We start from the raw sequence: 16,484 nt of genomic DNA on the forward strand, positions 1-16,484 counted from the left end.
TATATAAGGATGTAGAAAGTAATACCGCCTACTTTTCTATCTTCCAGTGCTGTTCATTTTCACATGTCATAGGGATCAGTGTTTCTAGTGAAATGCTGTTCAGGTAGATTGGAAGTGCCTAGTTATCATAATGACAGAGATCTAAATTTTCTGATTCTTTCACTCTTACATCTCATCTTCATTTATTTTCTTTTCTTCTTGCAGTTTTTATGTTCAAAGAAGCAACTTGTTACAATCCCTAATTTTCCTTGTAGTTGCCCTTCAGAGAACTTATTTCTCTTTGAACTACTAACAAAAATGTGGAGCATAGGAAATTCCTTGATCACCTTTAGATAAATGAATTTTTTGCCAGCAGGAGTTCTGAGATTTTCCATACTGTTTGTCTACATGAAGAATTTACTGGTTGCTGTATTAAAAATGACAAGCAACTGTAATCAAGAACACTAAGTCTGTTATTTCAGGAACATTACCTGCTTTTCCTTTAGAAATAAGTCTTCAAGGATGTTTGATGCTCATTTGCAAAACAGTTCATTAAGGACCTGAAATTTCCAGTAGTCAGTTTTTCCTTCCATATGGCTTGCGATTCTATGAGTAGACTACTTTATGTTTTGAGGTTAACTACTTGACATTGGAGTCTGACTAGTTCAATGACTTTACCTTGCCTCACAATAAATATGCAAGAGATACTCCAAAAATAATGCCTCCTATTTTACTGTCGGCCCACGATATCAGAGGCAGATGTTTTTGATGTGTGACAGATAGCAGCAGAAGGGCAGTCTGACAAAATAATTTTCGACGTAGAGGTGCAAAAGAAACAAAGATGTGTTGTTGAATTCCTCCATATGGAAGAAAATGCACCTACTGACATTCACTGATGCTTGCTGAACATTGATGGAGACCAAAGAGTAGATGTGAGCACAGTGAGGCAGTGGGTGGTGTGTTTCAGCAGCAGAGATAGCAGCAGTGGGTCACCTCTGCTGGTACAGATATTCATGAGCTCAGCATGCAGGCTCTTGTTCATCACCGATGAAAATGCAGAGCTAAAGGTGATGACTATGTTGAAACAGAGTATTTTGTAGTGGAGAATGTGCTCTATCAAATAGGGTTATTGTGCTATTTGTATCTTCTGTGGTTTCCATGGAAATTATAGGAGGCATTACTTTCAGAGTGACCTACATAGTAATTGCTAAACTTTTTGTTCCTGTGTCCTAGAAGATTACTATCTTTACAAATACAGATTGACCTAAAAATGACAGTGGTTGGCCACCTTTAATTAGACAACCTTTCCAATATTAACAACATTTCTTCTGTTCCTAGGAAGTTGCAGAAGACAGCTGACTGTAACTGCAGAAGCGAATAGTGACATTTCACAGTGTCTGTTAGGTACCAGAAAGGCCTGACATTTCAAAATACTCTTTCCTCAAACATTTATCAGGTTGTAATGTACCATGCAGTCAGTCTAAGAGGGTTGTAAAAGCTTTCTAAAAGCCTTAATGATGCGCTGGCGTAGGTGTCATGAGAGACACTGAGATATGTATGCACTTGATTGCTGCATTTAATTTCTTATGACTTGCCCCAAAGATGTTAGTAGTTATCCACCCATTCATTTGTTATCACAGACTTCTTTATCTGGGCTGAGTTTATATGTAAGTGTTTATAAACGTCATCTTCCCATCCTTACACAAAACCTGTCACGGTTACTGTGAATGAGAGATTGTCTTTTATAAAGATGCTGTCAGAAAGCTAATAGTGCTAAGTAAAAATTTTAAATATTCATGCAACAGATGCATTCCTTCGTGTTTATCATATCTTGGAACATGGAAACCCTCTAAAATAATTTTACTTTCTTGCATGTGTGGGTGTCAAATAAATGAGATTTTTAAAAATTATTTTTTCATACCTCTTTTTCCTAAAAGCTACCTCCAATTATCTGCCATGGAAGGAGAGCATTTCTGCTCGTTTGGAGAAACTTTAAAAAAGTTCACAATCCAGTTGAGATTTCCAGAGTCCTTTCATTAAACATATAAGAATTCTGTGAGGCAATTACATTTGTGGAATCCTATAAAGGGTGATTAAGGTCTGTATTAAATGGCTTAGAAGAGATTAATGGGAAGAGCAGCTATTCCTCCAGCCAGCTATCTTCAATCACTTTTCATAGCAAAGACTTTCTGTAATTCCATTGACTCTCTCTACCTCTTTCGCAACTCCTTTCAGCTTTTTATGCCCATGTGAGATTTTCCATTGCTGCTGAAGATACTAGTTGGTGAGGCTTTTTTCTGGGTTCACTTTCGACTGTACTTGTTTTCAAAAATGTTGATAAACACCGTTAGCAATTCTTTGATTGGGGTGGGAAAGCAATACTGTATGGAAAACCTTTGTTTCTATTCGTTCATTTCAACCACTTATGTAAAATTCAGGTGGAAGAGAAAGGCAAGTGAATAATGCATATGCCGGGAGTCAGGAGAAGTGAGCTCTCCTTCAGGCTTCCATACTGGTGTTGTTGGGTAAACCACAAATGCCAAGTGTGGCTGTGTTCGTGTTTACCATGGTAACAAGCTTTTGTGTCTTAGATTGCAAAACAATTTTTTTTCCATAAGCTATATGGCAATATACATATGCATGAGTGTTATAATTATGAGAATTTGTGATATGCACTGCTGCACATTTTATTAAATAGTATCCATCTGATTTAATAGGGTTGGGCTGAGTGCATGGCCTGATTACTCTCGATGATTAGACCTCTTGTATTCCCTGGTATTAACAGATAGGAAGAAACAGTAAATAAGAACTCAATGCCAAAAGAGGAAATGGAGGGTTTTAGTCACAGTAATGGAGTTGTGCACATCAGGTAAAATGATGCTGTTTCGTTGGAACTGAAGTGTTTTTTAACCTAACTGACAAAAGACATGAGGAAATAATATGTACTATCTACCTTAGCTGGAATAAAAGAAGTCCTGGAATTAATAGTGCTCTGCTAGGACCTTATCAGTGGATTAAGGTTAACAAGCACAGACTGAAGAGTCATAAGCAGATACAGCTGTGTGCTTGATTAGCAATTATTTAGGCCTTGTTTGTGTAATGCTTCTTGCCTTGAATTTGCCACTGTGATAGTGCTAAAGGCTTTCACAGGGCTTATTGAGACTATTTGAAGCATATTGTCAGCAGAAGGTTTGATTCAAGCTGTGCTAACAGGTGAACTCTAAAATGGAAAATAATGAGAAAAGCCAGCATGTCCTTCCGGCTAATAATGAGGCAATCATAGAATCATAGAATGACTTAGGTTGGAGGGGACCTTAAAGATCATCTACTTCTAACTCCTTGCTATGGCCAGGGTTGCCATCCACCAGCTCAGGCTGCTCAGGATCCCATTCAAACCTGGCCTTGAGTGCCACCAGTCACGGGGCAGGGCCTCACCACCCTCTGAGTGAAGAATTTCTTCCTAACACCTAACCTAATTCTTCCCTCTTAGTTTAAGGCCATTTAGCTTTGTTCTGTCACTTCCAGGCCGTGTAAAGAATTGATCTGTCTCCTGATTGTAAGTTCCCTTCAAGTACTGGAAAGTTGCAACGAGGTCTCCCAAGAGCCTTCACTTTTCTAAACTAGGCAAGCTCAACTCCCTCAACCTATCTCCGTAGAAGAGCTCCAGACCTTTAATCATCTTTGTTGCCTTCCTCTGCTCCCACTTGCAGCAGCTCCAAATCCCTCTTGTAAGGGGAGCCCCAGACCTGAATGCAGAATTCCAGATGGTGCCTCACAACGGCAGAGTATAGGGGGACCCTCTTCCTCTCACTGCTGGTTACCCCTTCAGATATTTACATTTATACTAAAATATCTCTGGAGTTAGGGCCCAAGATCTGGTCCTTCAAAAGGTAAATCCTTTATAGCTCTGTGAGACCTTAGACCTCTCCATTGTGTTCTTTATCTAGGATCGTGAGGGTGCAACTTGGGAATGTTGGAATGTTTATGTAGGTACTGAACTTACAAATATATATTTGTACACATAAACTTGTATATGAGCATGCACAGATAAGTGAATACATAAAAATATACATTATATATTAAAGCCAATATTAAATATATGATTAAACATTCTTGTATATGTTCAAAATATAAAACAATATATAAAACAATAATGTATGTGATTCATGAGAATTTATGGTTCGTACAATAGATGCATATATGGAATGTTTTTTGGAAGGTTCAGCAAGAAAGATCCATGAATTAGGTCATTGCATTTCCTTTATAAAGTCTGAGCTGAATATCTGAAGCAACTGCTTTGGATTTTTCAGATCACTAGGATCAGCAGCTGTTTGTTGGCATTATTTTGGAAGAAGAATTGCAGTTTGATGCGCGTGTAGTGGGATAAGCTTAATGTAATCTTGGTGAGAACATTAAAGATAAGAAGCTCTGCTAGTGTCAGTTTGTATATTTAAAAACTAGGACACCTTTTTATGTTACTGATGCATCAATTGCATTATATCTCAACAATAGCGGTGTTAATGGCTATGATTAGCATTTATTTTGAAATAGTGTATTGTCCTCTGGTATTCTTTCTCTGCCACTGGTGGACAACCAAATGTAAATTACTATTTGTTTAGCCAGAGTTTAGGGAAAAAAAAATATCTAAATCTGCTTTTCTAAAAGAGGCTTGTAGCTTCTTGGGGATGCTGTGGCAAAATGTAGTCACAGCAGTAGAGTTGTTTCTGGTGTACTGTGATGTAGTCCATGCCTGGGTGTTTTGTGCTACTCTAAGACATTTTCTTCGTTGTTCTTTCTCTTGCAGGAGAGCCAGAATTTAAATATGTTGGGAATATGCATGGGAATGAAGCTGTTGGAAGGGAGCTGCTCATCTTCTTGGCTCAGTACTTGTGTAATGAATACCAGAAAGGCAATGAAACTATTATCAACCTGATCCATAGCACACGTATCCATATCATGCCGTCTTTGAATCCGGATGGCTTTGAGAAGGCAGCATCACAGGTTTGTAAAGCTACAGTATCTATCTATCTATGTATTCTAGACTGGTTTTAAGGAAAAAGTTTCTTTCCCTAAGGGTGGTGAGGCAGTGGCACAGGTTGTCCAGGGATACCCTGTCCCTGGAGGCTTTCAAAGTCATGATGGACAGGACTCTGAGCACCTGATGTAGCTGTAGGTGTCCCTGTTCATTGCAGGTGAGTTGCACTAGATGGTCTTTAACAGTCCCTTTCTACTCAAGTGATTCTGTGATTCTGTGTCAACCTGAGGATCAAAATGGCACCTTAATTTATTTTATAAGTACATTATCTCTGTGGGGATCACTGAATGGTACAGCATAATTTGTTTTCTAATAGTACGGTAGGCTTCTCTTTAACAAAGAAGATATGCTCAGGCTTTCCATGGGTAGCCATCTCTGTTTCAAATGAGTATTCTTCATTTTAAAATGTAATGATGTTTATGATTCATGCTTATTCTTTCATCTGAGTTTGTTGACCAAACTGCTTCCTGAACAGGTAACTTACAGGAAAACATGTTTCCAGAGTATTAGAAAGGAAAAAAGTTGATGTTTCCTCTAAGAATATTCTAATGTAAATGCATTTATGTGAATTATTTGCATCTATCTGTTCTTGATCTCAAAACAAGGAAACTTTGTGAGCCATGTTTTTAATAAAAACAACTCAATCTACATTTTAGGCATAAGGTACTTAGGTTAAGCTAAGTGCTATTAGTCAAGAAAATTTAGTATTTAGTTTCAGGTGAAGACTCAGTAAAGAGTATTAGTGCATGGTTAGCAAATAGAGGACAAATAGGATACTGTTACGTCGTGTTTGTAGTGTGTATTATTATTCTAAAGAAAAACTACAATTTTCTTGTTCTACAAGTCATATTGATTTCTCTATATATTTAAATATATAAATATAGAATCTTTTAATGTGACTATTTATTGATGGTTATGTAAGTTATACTCTATTAAGCTCCTCAGTCAACAGCCTGTTAGGAGGGCTTTTAAAAACCTGAGACCTTTTAACCCATGTCCAAGAGGATGTCTCCCTCTAGTGGTAGTGAAGCAGGAGTTGTCCTCAAATTGGTGCAGTATTTCACTTGATTGAAATCTCACTCTGTAGAGATTCAGTAATAAGATAATTCGAAACTTTTTAGCCAAAGTACATTTGCTTTTACAAGGCTTGTTTTAAAATTACCAGTGATTTGCAGTGCAGTTTCTTTTAGTGCTTCTAGTTCTGATTTAGCAGCATCTTTACACACAGTGTGTGATGCTACATTTAATATATCCCAAGACTAAAACCAAAAATCTACCAAAATTTATTTCACAGGGCATTGAAAGCTTAGAGAGACAAGCTGAGGAAAACTATGCATGCTGAAAGCATTTCCTTAAGGCAAAATCACATCTCATGTGAAGGAGCAGCTGAAAGATTCTGCAGAACTTTTCTCTGCATCTTTGTTTGTGCCACCATTGTAGCAGATGAAACTGGCAGTTACCACAAAAATAAAATTCTCAAGAGAAATAAAGATTAATGTCCTTCTTTGTCCTGAAGCCATTTAGAACTACGAAGGAAGTACAAATGTGCCTTGCAGCTGGTGGATACACTCGCAGCTGCTCAGAGGCTCTTAGAAATGAGGTCTGTAAGTCAAAAGCATGCACGTGAGGCATGAGGGAAAATGGGGAAAAGTCAGGTCCTGAGGGAAGACTCAACAAGCACAAACTAGATGGGCACTGGAAAATCAGATGGTAATTTTGCATGTCTTTAGTCCAGACTTGTTATGATGGGAGTGATTCCCTCCTCTGAGACAGTTTGTGTTATTTTAGCTTTTACTTCCATGTGCTCCATTCTTACTCTTGAGAATGGGAGAGGTAAGAGCATGATGTGAATTTACATTGGTAAATATACTTATATAAGAGCTGATACCTAAGCTCCTGAATCTGGCAAGCTCCCTTCTCTTTCTGTTTCTTTCCCTCATTTAGCCTGGTGAACTTAAAGACTGGTTTGTTGGTCGAAGTAATGCCCAGGGGATAGATCTAAACCGAAATTTCCCTGATCTGGATAGGATAGTCTATGTTAATGAGAAGGAAGGTGGCCCAAACAATCACCTCCTGAAAAACATGAAGAAGGCTGTGGACCAGAATCCCAAGGTAAGCAGAGGCTGTAGAGCAAGTTGCTTGCATGCCTCTCTCTTCCATTTTGCGTAAGCAGATATACAGCCAACTCTTGGAGCTGTGTGTGCAGTCTTTGTGATTCTTTTTTCTTTTTTTTTTATTCATCTGATGGCCTTAATGGCCATTTTCTATCTTCAGATTCAAATTGTGAAATGAAGTAATTTTACTTTCAATGTGGAGAACTGGACTATGTCCAACCAACTTATACTTTGAATTATTATATTTTAGTTGTAGATTAGATATAATCATAATATGATGAAAAAAATACTGAGATAGCCTTATCTGTTTCCTCATTCTGATCTAATTTACACCAGATTTAAGGCTGATATGAATCTACCCAAGTTCTGATATAAAAGACTAATCCAGCTCTCTTCGTTTAAATGATTTCACAACATATTTGATAATAACTAAGCGAAGTATATGCAAGTAACTGAGTCCCTGCACTGAATAATCAATTTTTAACTGCTGGTAATGCTGTTTTTTTTAAAGCTTGCTCCTGAAACGAAAGGTGTCATTCACTGGATTATGGATATTCCCTTTGTGCTCTCTGCCAATCTTCATGGAGGAGACCTTGTTGCAAATTACCCTTATGATGAGACTCGGAGTGGTATGTAGATATGAGAAGATAGAAATACTTATTCTTTACTTTTTTTCCCCCGTGTTTATTATTATAAATATTATTTAGTGCTCTGTATTATGTTATTATACGCTTACATCAATGCTACCTGCGATCTACTTTGTAAACATCATAGCACAACAGTAATGACTTATTACTCGTTAATTATTATTAATTAACTAATAACATGTTTAAAACTAGCCACTGTATGACCATGTTGTCAAGTTTTGAAGACAGGTATCTTGTTTTGCTAGTTACATCACAAAGGTGACGTAATGCCTGAGGGAATCATGATCCCTCATTTAATAAAGGCATCCGAGGTCTTAAATTAGCTGGGGCCATTTGTACCCTGCTAAGTGAAGCTAGAGAGGTGTGTCTAGACTGTCTGTATGATCTAAGATTTCTCTATTTGCACCTTTACAAAGAGGTTTTCTGAGAGCAATATTATGCTAATAAAAACAGCAACTATTGTTTCCACTTCATCAGTATTGGTCATATAAAAACAAGGGTCATTTTGAGGCAGAGAAGTTACCATTTAGCACACAGTTGTTTCTGCCACTATAGGTTGTACACATCGCTGAAATGGTTGTGATGTGATGATATTGTTGGTGACTGACTTTCTTCAGTCTACCCTCCAATAGTTTAATTGCAAATTCTTGGAATACCAGGCTGTAAAACTTCTTAGGTAGAAATGTTTTTCCATGTTCTGTTTTCTTAAAAAGAAATCAAAAGCCTAGAATGCCTTAGATTTTTTGGTGCATGTTGAAATGAATATTTTAATAAATATTAAGGCTGATATAAATACTCATCTTAATAACAGAGCAGCCTGTTATTAATTGATTAAGGACTGGAGAAATGTTAGTGTGATTCAAATAAAACAGTGTTAGTTGATACTGCTATAGAACACTTACTGGCATACAGAGAATTTCCAAGAACCATCCTGATGTACAGTGTGGGTAACCTCAGGTTTGACCCCAGCCTGTATGACTGTGTTTTTGATAATTTTTGTTCCTGGACCTTCTTTTCTCCCCAGGCAGTGCTCATGAATACAGCTCCTGCCCTGATGATGCTATTTTTCAAAGCCTGGCTCGCAGTTACTCTTCTTTAAACCCCGCCATGTCTGATCCAAACAGACCACCATGTCGTAAAAATGACGATGACAGCAGCTTTGTGGATGGAACGACCAATGGAGGTGCATGGTACAGTGTCCCAGGAGGTGAGACCCGTGGCTGATTCAGGTGGTTCTTTCAGGCTTGAGTTTTCACTCTGGAAACTCATTCCCTCAGACTGGAATATCACTGCTCTGGTCCCACAGCAGCACCAGAGACTGGGGTAAAATTTTGGCATTTCTGAATATCGTTGAAAAGCAAAATTTTCCCTTTGTGTGAAGGTTTCCACAGACTTTGATTTGATAAAACAGAGTTTACGTGATTTGGAAAAAAAAATAAAAAAGAACAAAATATTGAAAGATTTAGCTGTTTAATTTAATATAATTGTTTCAGTTCAGTCCAAAAATAACTTGGTGAAATATTTAATATTAGCTATGAAAATGTGGACGTATTTAACTTCTAGCCTTTTTTTTTTTTCCTTAGGAAAATGCTATCTTTCCATTGTTTTGATGCACTGCTTTCATTCTGACTGAATTGCACATGGCAAAGAAACACTTTTCCATTGGAAAAACTTGTTGAAAAGCTTGAATTAATTCCTTCTTTTGGATCTTATTTTAAATTAGACTGAAAATTGCCCAAGAGAGACCTTTTTTTTTTTTTTTTTTTTTCATATATTTGTACAAAAGCAAGATAATGGAATCCTAGTTCTAACCAGAATCGATGATCTTAATATGATGCAACTAACAAAAAATGGAGAAATGACAGTGGAGATAACTGTGGAGCATACAGCATGAATTTGTTTTTTGTTGTTGTTTTTTTTCCAAGTGTAAGAGTCAGCTGGCAAGCTGTGACTGTTGACCGAAACCCTCATGCTAATAAGAGCAACAGAGTGACTTAGAAGAAAAGCAACAACAAAAAAAAAACACAAAAGGAGTTCAACGAAAACAGTTCTTTCTACATGTAGGGCTAAGGAAAATGACTAAACATTACTTAGTTCAAGTTAAAATTTTATTGGAATTTTATTCCTTTAGTCTGGAAGGCTAAACTGACCAGACTGGTCAGGAGACAGAAAATGACAGTGAAGACATCTGTTGTATTGGTGACATTTTGCTATCCATATGGTAGTATGCTCAAAGTTAGCAGTGGTATAAGCTATTGAAAAGCAATTTGTACTCCTGTAGGAAAAGGCCACATCAGGCCACAAGCAAAAAAAAAAAACCTTGTACATAAAAAGGTTTTTTTAATGCTGGTCTTCATTCCATCACCTTGTAATTAATGATTTAATAATTTTGGAATTTCCTTTGCTATTGAGTGCATAGCTTTTCAACACCAATAATGTTTTTTTTAATGTGCTTTTTGTGTGGAATACCTATTTGGAAATATAAATGAGAGGAGCAGATAGTAATGAATTACTAACTAGCCATACGCATATATTCTGCTTGCTCTGTCATTACAGTGTCACCAGAATCTAATCAGATCCTAGTGTCATTATGAAAATAGCATTTCAATGCAGCTTCCACTGCTGTGCTCGTATGTTGAAGCGTCTTTCTGTTTTCAGATAATCTTAAGTCACTCTCGGCACTCTGTTCATTCACACCTAACTTCAATTACCTTTCGTGCTATCAGCTTTGAAAGCAATACTAAGGAACATTTCTTAGGGATTTTATAAGCACATGTTCTCCATTTTGTGTACAAGGCTCTATCCTTTCTTGCTGGAGGTTACTGGCTTTACACGTGTGGAAGTTCAACCAACTTTCAGAAACAGCTTTAAATTCAAAGTGTAGGTAATTCTGATGCCTGGATGCCAATGGTGCACCATGCTCCACATTTTTTTTTGTTAAAATGAGAGACTTTAGGAATGTGATTATGTGGATACCTCTGATATATCCTGGGTGCATAACAATGAGAATAGGGCAGTTAGAAGCTTGGGCAGTGGTATCAAAGTCGCTGCAGGGTTGAATAAATCTTTAGAAATGTATTGATTTATTGGGTGTTGCACTTAATTACCATACTGAACGGGTAGGTAAAGAGTGCAGTGCAAGCAGTCTGCGGATGTAGTAGGCCATAGTTCAAATCCAGATTATCTTTAAGCCATTTTCTATGCCAGAGATTCAGGTCATCACCTGTATATCAGTGGTGCAGGCAGAACTTTTTTCAGGAGACCAGGCCAAGAGCCAGGAAACAAACTATGAGGTATGACTGTTTTGCACAAAACCAGAACTATGTTCATTCTTAATTCTGTCCTTAGGATGCTAGGGCATCCGTGGTGCCACCTTGCCTTGGGAGGTGGAGAGGGAGAAAATTCCCAAGTATTGGAGCAGCAGTGTTCAAGGGTTGTTGGCGTCACAGTAAAATTATGTTGTGCTCTTTGGCACCATGTGATTCTTTTCATGATTTCTTTCTTTCTTGTAGAAGAAATGCAAGAATCAAGAAAAACAGCATTATCTGCTGTCTGGAACAGTTGCCTGGCAGTCAGCACTGCTGTCAGGGTGACTCATGACTCTGCTGCCTCTCTTGCTGTGTACAGGTGGATGATCCATCGCATGTTCTGTGTGGTGGGATATCAGAGCTGTCCCTCCCAGGAGGACCTCTTGCCTTCTGTGTCCTCATTTTTCAGCCAGCTAAATAGAAAACTTTTTTTTCCTTTTTTTTTTTTTTTTAATGAGTCTGAACAGTCCCTGTTCCTATCAGTAGTTAAAAGTCTATTGCCTGATTGGCAGAAAATAGACTCTTCATCCATATGTGTTGGCAAAATCCTGCGTGACTCAATCTGTTCACTGCCTTCGGTGTTCTCTTTTGCATATGACATCGGCTCTCTGGACATTGCTGTGCACAGCGCCAGTGCTTTACTAAAGAGATCACATGAGGTCTCCTACATAGCTCATGTGGATCAAGACAGGGCTGAATGAAGTAGCTACTTGTAAATCCTTTGAGCATCTATGGAGATGCTCAAAATGCTTGGTAACCTTTCTCTTTTCAGCCTTCCATTTGAGAGCCCACTGACTCTGCTAGCTATCTAGATTGGGAAAGCAAGAGCTTAGTTGTTATCAGCATCTGCAAAGAATGTGCTTGTAACCTTCCTAAGGACAGACACATTCCCTCTCCAGCTCTTGATCCACTTACAAAGCTGGAACTGTCTTGGTTATCTGTTGACTGATTTGCAATAGCCAATATTCCCATTGCAGAGAGAGGAGTGGCTCAGAAATGCAAAAGAATATGTCATTCTGACCAGGTTTTTACACCTGTTGATGATGCTATTGTATATATTTTTAAATTCATATGGTTAAAGCTACATTAATAATGAGGTTTCTCTTAATTAATTGAAATCTGTACGGTGTTTCCCTTTCAAAGGCATCGTGTTCTCTCTTTGGAAAAAATACTATACATAGAAAAAATTAGTAGGATGTCTTTTTTTTTTTTTTTTTTTTTTCTTTCCCTTGTGGAAAATCATATGTATTTGGAATCTGTGTACAAAAGCTTAACCAAACTCAGAATATTCTTCAGAAAACAGATGCTATTTCAAGTAAAATGTTACTGAGATGAAATACTACGTTTTCAGGAAATTTATTATGTTTTTGACCAGTATTTATCAGTCTTTCTTTCAAAGTCATTTTATCATGTTTCAGTTGCTCTACAGTTAATTGTCATTCTTTTTGGATTACAAGATGATCACCTTTTCCTTTCATCAGGAAACATTTGGGACGTAATTGGAAATGATTTTAAGTTCCCAGTCAGGAAAAAAAAGTTATTTTTATGCCAGCAACTGAAAAGCACGTGTCAGATAGGAGCATGCAGATAAGGTGCAACGTCATTGTCAAATCTTTTCTAAACTTTCCCTGGGGGGAAGTGTTTTGGAGGATTAAGTGTTTTGTTAGTTTCTCTGTTGTAACGTCATTCAATTCAGAACTAAGCTGATTAGATAGAATTGTACCAATTGTATTTATAGCTATTATTTTCTTAATATGTTCAGTATCTCACATGTTCCTCTTTGCTCCAATTACTTTGGAACAATGCAAAATCCATCCATAACTCTTTTCTGGCTTTGTAGGAATGCAGGATTTCAATTACCTCAGCAGCAACTGCTTTGAAATCACAGTGGAGCTTAGCTGTGAAAAATTCCCACCTGAAGAAACTCTGAAGGGCTATTGGGAGGACAACAAGAACTCCCTCATCAATTACATTGAGCAGGTAAGAAAAAAAAAGAATGGCAAAGCTCTAGTTATTGTATATGAAACTTCTGAACTTTGTACTGAGCGAACATCTACTTTGATTCTCATATTAATCTGATCGGTACATAATTCTTATATGTCTCTGAGGTGATAATCCTGTGTGATATTTCTGAATGTAAGGAATTATGTTAAAAAAAAAAAGAAGAATAGAAAAAAATACAGAATCCATCACAGTTTTTACAGATACTTAAGTTGGCCTACTGAATGATTACTAATACACATTTCCAGAGTATAAATCCATCCCACCAGCACTGATATGTGCACAAAGAGATGAATTGCCCTCTGCAGATAAAATTGTGTGTGTACAGGAGATGGGATGAATGACTGTGCAAGGAGCCTGGATGACCAGGTTGGGCTGTAGGTGACAGCTCAGTATAACATCAGGGAGCATATCTGCCAAACTGTGGCAGTTTCAAATTCCTGAAATCTGGATATTGTACTTAAAGATCACAAACTTATCCATTGTCGTTAATGGCTGCACACTTGAGATTATGAAATCAGAAACACACTTTGTTGGCAGAGCTGATCAAGTAATATGTTCATTTCTTCAAGAATTTATTTTTACAGAACCACTTTACGTAGCTAGAAATATGAAATACTTCATCATTTGAAATGCTTGAGTTAAATAGTTTTGTAAGTAGTATGTGGGCTGGAATTTATTATGGGATCCACGTCTCAGCTATCTAGATATTGCTCAGCTCCTTGGGTGCATGGGTTAATTTTCTTTCTGTGATTTAAAACTATGTTGTCACTGCATCTTCCTAATTACTAATATGTAAGAGATTGATCTGTCAACTTCTCTAGCTCCTCTGGAGCTGCTGGGTTTATCTCTGAAGTTCAGATGATCTGCCTGGCATCTTACAGGGTAACAAGACCAGCCCAATGTTCCAGCTCCCTCGTGATTGCCAGAACAGTGCAAATGTGTACTTTCTGCTATTCTCAGCCAATCTGGTCTCCTCACATACTGTAGTCACATCAGTGCTTTAATTTCACAAGGAACAGACAGTTCAGATAATCCTGGTGTTTTCTGGGGTCGAAGTGAGAAGTGATGGTGAATCTTGGTCCCTCTTCTCAAGTGTTAACCTTAAACATTAGTGCCACTGCTATTCCTCCTTCGATTTTAAAGACATGAGGGAATCTGATTCAGTCATTGAAACTGAACGGAGAAGGTTTTTGGCTGGAGATTCCAAAAGCTCAGTGGGATGCTGTGCTGCAGCCTGGAGCATGTTGCCTATGAGGCAAGACGGGAAAAGGACCTGATCCATTGTAGCTCTTTTGCAGCTCAGTGGAGAGTGCTGTGACTCCAAGTGATCCCAGCCCAAAGCCCTGGGCATTCTGGGAAAGAGCCCAAGTGCCCACATTTAACCTTGCTAGTGTTTGACTTATAAACACTTAGATCCATTGTTTGCCCTAAATTCTTATAGTTGGTGAAACTTATATTTTTAAAATTTTATTTTCAGCCTGTCTTTGAAAAATTTTCAGCACATTTATTAATTCCCAGTCACCAATGCTTTCAAGTCAGTGTTTATGTTTTGTGATTTGATGTGTGTTTCTGAAAAATGTTTTCATAATGTGGAAGAATTAGAATAACTATCAGCTGAATTATTTTACCTTGATGTTTAATAATTACTACATAGAGAAAAAATAAAGAACTATTAATGGCATATATATATATATATATAAATATTAAGAATTATCCTTGATGTTTTTCAGCATGTGGATCCACAACATGCATCCTTAGATATATCTATATGATATATATCAATATACTGATGAAAATTACTTCTCTTAGGAACTATTAAATGATTTTGTATTTGCTTCTGCCTTCTATTACTTTAGATTCACCGAGGAGTGAAGGGTTTTGTTAAAGATCTTCAGGGCAATCCAATAGCAAATGCTACAATTTCTGTGGAGGGGATAAGCCATGACATTACATCAGGTGAGTGTTGTGCCTCAAGACAAGTCTTGGAATATACTGCCACATCTTTTCCTTTGCAGGCTGGAGCCATTTCAGATCTTATTAGCTGATGCCTAAAGGTACGACAGTTTTGAACCTAGGAAAACATGTTGTGCCTCAGGAAACTCCTTGCCTTCAGGATGTCATGAATATTCCACTAGTATATTGCTGTCAGTGGAGATGAAAAACAGTTGCTGAGGCTTAATGGATCTCTGGTGTGAAGTGCTACTGATGGCTGTTGGTTATTCATGCTTATTTTGTCTTCTGATTTGTGGTGGCGCTTCACAAATCTGCCAGAATTTAAAGTTCTGTTGGCAGTGCTGTTTTGAGCTGAAAGGCTAAATTGCAGTCCAAAAGTTATAATATAATGTGATTATACGTCATCATATGTAAATTCTTGGCAGATTTTCAGTTTCTGTAGATTTTACCTGTGAAGATACATTCTCTCTGCTGTTCACAGATTTGTTTTTATTTATTTATTTATTTAAGAAGGGCAGTTGAAAGAGAAAAGTGTCATGTTGGTGTTCACGGAAAATGGGGTCAGCTTTTGGCTAGTGTTGTGCTTTATTCAAGGAGTGAGTTCAAAGGTAATTTTCACAGTGTTGACTTGCAGCCTTCCCTGTTGACTATGCTTTCTTATTCTAAATGACAAGTTTTTAAAACTTTTGTTTTTGTCAAAAAAAAAAAAAAAAGATAAGATCATACATAATAAAGCATTGGCATTTTACATTATGGTCATTTTCCCATTTATATGTCTTACTGTACTCTTACAGAGGTACAGAATACCATGATACAGGATTGGCAGACACTCAGCTAGCTCTGCTGTGTTCTCACATCACCTTCAAGAGGGCAGCACTTCTGCTAAACAGGAGAGCAGCCCATAATAACGTTAGTCACCTTCTTTCACAGTGTGTAGGAAAGTGAAAAAATGTAAAGGCTGAGAATATTTTTTAGGGATTAAACGAAGGATTAAACTGTGCAAAAATATATTGTGGAGTATGAAAGCATACACTCACACTTCTATGGTACAAAAAAGATTGTCATGAATCACATCATTATGTCTGTACTCACTGAGAAGTTGTATATTGTCAAAATAGTGAGGAGAATAAGTACTTAAATTTGAGCACATTCAAAAAGAAGGATAGATCTTGTTGTTGTTGGTTTTGTTTTGATTTTAAATTCTTCTCCTGCTCCTTTGTTCATGACTTAAAAATCATCTTTGTTTCATTGCCAGAAAGTAGAATGGATCATTACTGTTGCTCTGTATTTTTTTTCTTTTTATTTTGTAAAGAAAAAAGTCTGGGGATAGTGTGAATGACTGCTAACATTTTTTTACTGTGCAAATTAGAATCACTGAATCATTAAGGTTGGGAAAGACCTCCAACATCATCCAGTCCAACTGTCCACCTACCAGCAATATTTC

The 16,484-nt window shown here is 37.3% G+C and overlaps 1 protein-coding gene across 2 annotated transcripts in view; it reads left to right on the forward strand.

Annotated features, from left to right (window-relative positions):
- CPE (carboxypeptidase E) overlaps positions 1 to 16,484 on the forward strand; it is a 46,704-nt gene that overhangs the window by 26,924 nt on the left and 3,296 nt on the right. For both annotated transcript variants that reach the window (XM_420392.8, XM_046940565.1), the window contains exons 2-7: positions 4,784 to 4,980; positions 6,959 to 7,126; positions 7,640 to 7,757; positions 8,800 to 8,982; positions 12,924 to 13,063; positions 14,944 to 15,043. In XM_420392.8, coding sequence (XP_420392.3) covers positions 4,784 to 4,980; positions 6,959 to 7,126; positions 7,640 to 7,757; positions 8,800 to 8,982; positions 12,924 to 13,063; positions 14,944 to 15,043 — 906 coding nt within the window. The remainder of the gene's footprint in view (positions 1 to 4,783; positions 4,981 to 6,958; positions 7,127 to 7,639; positions 7,758 to 8,799; positions 8,983 to 12,923; positions 13,064 to 14,943; positions 15,044 to 16,484) is intronic.

Source organism: Gallus gallus, chromosome 4 (genome assembly GCF_016699485.2).
Source record: "Gallus gallus isolate bGalGal1 chromosome 4, bGalGal1.mat.broiler.GRCg7b, whole genome shotgun sequence".
NCBI classification, from domain to species: domain Eukaryota; kingdom Metazoa; phylum Chordata; class Aves; order Galliformes; family Phasianidae; genus Gallus; species Gallus gallus.